The 5,798-nt window shown below is 42.2% G+C and overlaps 3 protein-coding genes across 3 annotated transcripts; 2 read left to right on the top strand and 1 right to left on the bottom strand.

The window, feature by feature from the left end:
- Positions 1 to 541: 541 nt before the first annotated feature.
- On the bottom strand, positions 542 to 1,072 carry CCR75_008981 (uncharacterized protein; the record flags this gene model as incomplete). Its single annotated transcript, XM_067967028.1, has 1 exon — positions 542 to 1,072. The coding sequence occupies one exon, from the start codon at positions 1,070 to 1,072 to the stop codon at positions 542 to 544; it is 531 nt and encodes a 176-aa protein (XP_067821395.1).
- Positions 1,073 to 1,812: 740 nt separating this feature from the next.
- Positions 1,813 to 2,007, top strand: CCR75_008982 (uncharacterized protein; the record flags this gene model as incomplete). Its single annotated transcript, XM_067967029.1, has 1 exon — positions 1,813 to 2,007. The coding sequence occupies one exon, from the start codon at positions 1,813 to 1,815 to the stop codon at positions 2,005 to 2,007; it is 195 nt and encodes a 64-aa protein (XP_067821392.1).
- A 2,596-nt stretch (positions 2,008 to 4,603) lies between these two features.
- Positions 4,604 to 5,041, top strand: CCR75_008983 (uncharacterized protein; the record flags this gene model as incomplete). The annotated part of the gene is made up of 1 exon (XM_067967030.1): positions 4,604 to 5,041. One exon carries the CDS (start codon positions 4,604 to 4,606, stop codon positions 5,039 to 5,041), a length of 438 nt encoding a protein of 145 aa, XP_067821393.1.
- Positions 5,042 to 5,798: the final 757 nt, after the last annotated feature.

The raw sequence follows: 5,798 nt of genomic DNA, 5'->3' as shown, positions 1-5,798 counted from the left end.
ACAATCTACTATCTACTGACTTATTTATATAAAAACGACCTACGCTTAGCGACTCCTTACGCACTGTCAATCATGTCTTGTAACGATTGGCGGGATGATATCAGCCTCAATATTATCAATTTTGGTATTATTGGAAATAATAAGTCAAATTAACAGCTAGTAATTTTATACTTCTTTATTATTTTTCTAAAATTAAAAATAATATTTTTATTTCTTATATTCTGTAAAAGAATTAGCATTTATGTAACGGGGCCAGCGCAACGTTGACTGAGAAAAAAACAAATTCTGAAAAGTGTTAGCTAGCTCTTAAAAAAAAAATATTCTGGCCGAGTTTCAAATATTGGTAACATTACTAGACACACACATGTTTCTTTGCGCCATCCCCTCTAGAATCTTATTTTTTTGGAATTTAGGCGTAGATTTGACGTCTCATGTTTGTTGCGTTAATCATCTACTCATCGACATTAGGAAACAGTAGGACCCATAGACGCAGCAATAATGGTGAAAAGCAATTGAAACAGTGCCAGATTGAATTCAAAGTCTATGTTGGTGACCTCGTACTGAAGCCATTGAATGCCATGGACTTTTGCTTGAGTCTCGCAAAATTCGGTTGTAATTTCCGGTCATTGGTCGAAGCGGGCTCCGACATCGTCATGATACTCGAAAACTTGCCAAGCAAAACAATCAGCCGCTTATGGGACTCACAAATCACTTGTTTGATCTCTTGACGCTGTGCTGTCAGGGCTGCCAGCAACGCTTTCTTGAGTGTATTAAGCGTCGACACTGCACACCGATCAAGGCCGCTGCTGTCGAGCCCATGTGGGCTGCTTTCAAGCGGGAATGCTGGTACAGAAGAGCACAGATCGCACCCATTGCTTTCTTGTTTGTAAGGGCCAGACAGCGACGAGTCGTCGACAGCACATGAATGTCGTTTCGACGATGAGATTTCTTGTAATTTGATTGCCGCGAGTTCGATGTTTTCTCTCGGAATTAGAGTCGTGTTTTCTGCTTTGATAGCTGCAAAGTAGCTTAAATACTCGACAGGCGATTGCCACTTGTGACACGAAGGCATTTTAAGCGAACAGCACAAGCGACAAGACGAACGAGTTTAATACATTTTAGCTAGCTAACGATCTAAAAGGTCTATATCTGTTTGGTCCATGAACAAGAAGCTCCTCTGCTTCCTAAGTGGACTCTTTCAATTCAATCGTTGTAGCTTCGTCTTGCGAAATTGCGTCTCGCTCTTGTCAAACATTATTCGAAAAGGTGAAGTAAAGACACTAGTTGCCTAATAGGAAGTAAAGACGTTTACTGCATCTTGTCCAGCCCCATAAATGTTGCCTCCGTTAACTTGTGCGAGTCGGGCGTACATTAAGCTTGTCTTTAAAAAGCCCCAGTCTTCTGTAGGATCGACACCACCCCCCAATACAAAGGATCGGCGACACCACTAGTCGTCAAAAAGTGTCTGAGTTTCTTAAGCCAGCCGTGCCAGCGCAGACTGTAAAATCCCATCGGATTCAGACTAAAATATAGACACGAAGATGTTTTTTTTCTATACCTGGTACAATTTAAGTCACGGCGAACGTCACTTGCTATAAAGCCGGGGGTCTTTCCGCACTGGATGATTCGAAATGTGGACTCGTATAAAAAAGAATAGGTCGAGCTTACGAAATCCAAGGACAGTTTTAGCAACAGACGACGCAGTAGACTAGCGCTATAGCGCTTGGCGGAATATTTATTGTGGTTTAAAATTGCAAGTTCGTTAAATGCTTCAAAAAAAAGACGAGCAAAAGCACGGTAAGGCCGTAAAAAATGTCAGGTAAATTAAAGTTGACAGACATGAGAAAAGACACGAATCGAAAAAAAAAGGCCGCCTGTAATCTTAAGCTAAGTAAACACGAAGCTCAAAAAATTAATCTGACAGTGCCATTGACAAAGATTAAGGGCTTGTCGGAACAAGCGATTTTTCAACTAACATTGACACCTCAGCATAGCTTAAACCAGTAACGCTCACAAACTCAGCCGCAGGGCGAATTTGAGGTATCCAGTAAAAGTCGGGGTGTTGGTTCATCGAATCGCGGACCCATTCCCCTCCCACAATTTTGCCGTCCTTGTTTAGTTCCAGAATGTAATCGTAGGGCAGTGGCTCGGCTGGGAGCGTAACGTTGAGCTTTCCATTGAAAATCTCTACCGCATCGACTGTCGTGATTTGGGAATTGACATGAACGATCGCAGTGGCGTCAGCGTTCCAAGTATACGAATCCTGTTTGAAAAATTCTTGCGCCGCCTCGTTGAGGGTCATACGTTTTTGCTTGGTTACCTTAAAAGCGTGTATTGGCTGATTCCAGACAAGTGCGTCTGCATGGATGTCTATAAAATGAAAGCCCGATTTAGGTTGCCCAGAAGATTTGACGCCGTGATATGGAAGATTCCAGGATTAACGTCACGATAGAATGGAACCGAGAATCTACCGTTTTCATCCTCGCTACCGTCTTCGCCGCTGTAGCGCTTTCCAATAAACAATTTCGGTATGTTGGCTTCAGCGTAGATGAACGTGATTAATCTTATAATGTCGATCGGTTCGAAGACAACGTTGTTGTGCTTCACACTACAGACGGGTTTCTTCTCGAGGAGAGAGGCCGATACAAGTCCGTGACTCAGACCCTACCAAGGCGGCCTGACACCGCGTTCAGGCGAATTGCGCAAAATGCATTGTCGCATTGACTTGACAAAGTGCAGCTTTTGCTTGTTTTATACGCATCGACGCCGCTCTTCGCTGAAACCTTATCCATGATTTCTTTCACGTTCATATTGAAAGCAAGTGCATACTTTGCTGAAGGACTTGGCTACTTATCATTCCACGCATAATTGTTACTGTCATTAATACTGAGCCAATACGGACCAGACCATGGTTCGGGGCCTTGCCCTGACTTTGGTAGGTCTGTCAGGCGCGTCTTCAAATTCGTAGTAAAAAAGTCGTCCAGTAATTTAATTTCGCTCTTGTGTAGGGCCTCGAGTCTTCGATACGAAGCGCAAACAGAGCAATATATAGCCGAGGAAACAAGCGATGCGTTGCATGAGGAGTTTGCTGTAAGAAAGCGAATGTAGTTTTGCAGATGGAAAGTTGAGAATTAAACATCTAACTCGTGGATGGAACCGCCAGCTAAAAGCTCAAGCACTAATTGTTTATGGCCACGAATGGCTTGAGCCCAACTAAAAAATATTTTTGCACAGATACGACTTCGTTAAGAAGCTCATGGACTGGGAGAGTTTCAATTTTGTCGAAGTTCTCTTAATGGAACCTTGCACCCCTCATTACACTATGGGGAATTTCGGCTACAGGGCCTCCTCCCACCCAACTATCACACACCTTCGGTGCGGGTTGGCAGGGCGGCCATCCATTGGATGGTTGCTCGTCTGCTTTTTAGCCTATCACCAGCGATGTGTCATCGTACCGTCCTCCGCGGGTATCGATCCACGTACCTCCCTGTCCCAGTTCCAGTGCTTAACCACTCGGCCACTGAGGTCGGTTCATGGACTGGGAGAGATAACGAGATCTGTTCTACATCCTTTGTCATTACGTTATTAAAGATTTGAAATTGCGAGTAAAGTATCGCAATCAGTCGATAAAAAAATCCTTGTAGAATTATTACCGGAATCTACGCGAGGGCATCTTTAAGAAGTCAGATGTGTCACAGCAATCTGGATAAGTTTAAATTTACTTAAGACAGCTGCAGAGCAGTAAGAAAACAAACTTAGGGAGCCGGCATAGCCACAACCCCCTTGTGGTATTGCCCTCCCCCAGTCTGTATTAAATAAAACGTCACATAAAATATTTTCACTGGATCGGTCATTCCACTGGCTCTAACATGTGAGAAAAAGCCAAGAGCGCTTGCTATTAAAAAAGAAATATCGCAAATATTGCGAAGATTTTTGTAGGCATTTCGAGCTGCGAAGCTGGCAAGGCCTGCATAAAAGGTTCCTCAATATGTATTCTTTCAACAAGTTGCTGCTACTTACGCTACTCCGGGTGCACCAAAGTTTAAGAGGGAATCTAAGACGGGAACTTTCCTTTAAACAGACGTTAGACTGTACATGCATCCGTCACAATGATTACTGAGACCATAATTGGAATTGACACATGTTATTAATAAGTTCCAACTCCAATCTCCTTACAGAAAACCAAAAGTTAGACCAGCATCGCCAATTCCCTACGCCACGCTCATGTCTCCTAACGAGTTCGGCAGCTTAAATCTGTGCATTGACAATTTAAGACAGATGCTCCGAGACATGAAACATACCGAGAAGAGGAGGAACCGATAATCTACTGTATTTTCTATTTCTGCGTATGACGGCCATAAAAACAATTGTTTTGTGAATCTCCAGGTTTTGGCTCTTTTTTACTTCGTCCGAATAATCGATCATAGAGTTATGCAATCAATGCAAACAAGTGTCCATTTATGCACTCTTGAATCCCACATCCTCGATGCTCTCAGTCCTCTATTGGAGTGAATTCCAGCAAAAAAGCTTTAACTAACCTCGATTTTCATTTTGTAACTTTCCTACTACCTGTGCGACTCTTGCAGCTAAGACAACCGACGTCATGCTTCTTTCCCGCGCCATATCTGTAGTCGCCCTTCTCGCATGCATTTGTTGTGGGGTGCACACTCAAGACTCGAAAGCAGATCTCGGGACTCTACGAACCACCGACAGTGCGATAATTACTTCGCAGCGGCGACTTAGAACGAGCGTGGATCTGGTCGATAACGAAGAACGTTTTCGATGGCCATTCCAACAATTTTTTAAAGATAGATGGCATCGAAAACAAATCAAGACATACTTCCGAGATCAAAAAGATAATGTACCGGAGGGGCTCGTGGAACAGCTCATAGCACGACATGGCCTGAAAAATGTGGAAAAGGTGCTTTCTGAAGTTAAATTTCCCCTAGCGGTTCAAATTTCAATAAGAAAAATTCTGGTTAACTACAAGGGAAAGCAAGCGTTCACAAGGCCACATCTAACTCCTGCAGACACTCTTTAAAGCTTGCTCAATGTGAAAAATGGATTTTAGGTATGCTAGCGCTGAGTTGTGATTTTATTTTTTCGCAGTGTTTGCTGAAACGACAGCGAAGAACGTTGCTAAAGTGGACAACTAGAACGACTCGGAAAAGCTGGGCAGTATCAGAATGCTAAAGAGGAAAAAGCTGTTGTGTGGTCTTTAAGTTCAGCTGGTAATTCGCCAATAGTCAAATATACTTTGGATTAGATTTAGCTTGTTGTTTCGTTTTTTGCCTTCTCCTCTTGCATTATTGATGTCATCATCTAAGCACCTTATTAAGTAAAATATTTCTTGTCGACGTCGAAAATTCATTGCTTCGTTGCACGGTTCTCGTAAACCGTGGCATAAGGCGCTTCCCAACAACAAGAGCTCGCATTCTCTTACGATTAAATTTTCTCGGGAAGATTGCAACAGAAGAAAGCATGACCAATGCATTACAATGCTGGAGATGATAACACGATTACTGTAACGGGGTGTATCGTTACATGAAATTAACAATAAAAGATTGTTAATTAATATTATCCAAAAGGTAGATAATATTTGGAGGAAATTACTTTAAATAGTAATTTCCTGAATTCTTATCCATAAATAGGTATAGACCATTATGTCTATTTATCCCGCAGACTAATCAGCTGTAGAAGTAATCAAAGAGAGTTACGAGATAAGATAGATAAGAATTCATTTACATGTTTAGTATTAGTTTATAGTTAAGACAACATTTACAAAGATAGATTAACAA

This window comes from Bremia lactucae, linkage group LG11 (assembly GCF_004359215.1).
Source record: "Bremia lactucae strain SF5 linkage group LG11, whole genome shotgun sequence".
In the NCBI taxonomy this organism is placed as follows: Eukaryota; Oomycota; class Peronosporomycetes; order Peronosporales; family Peronosporaceae; genus Bremia; species Bremia lactucae.
This window is presented reverse-complemented; position numbering and strand designations above follow the sequence as displayed.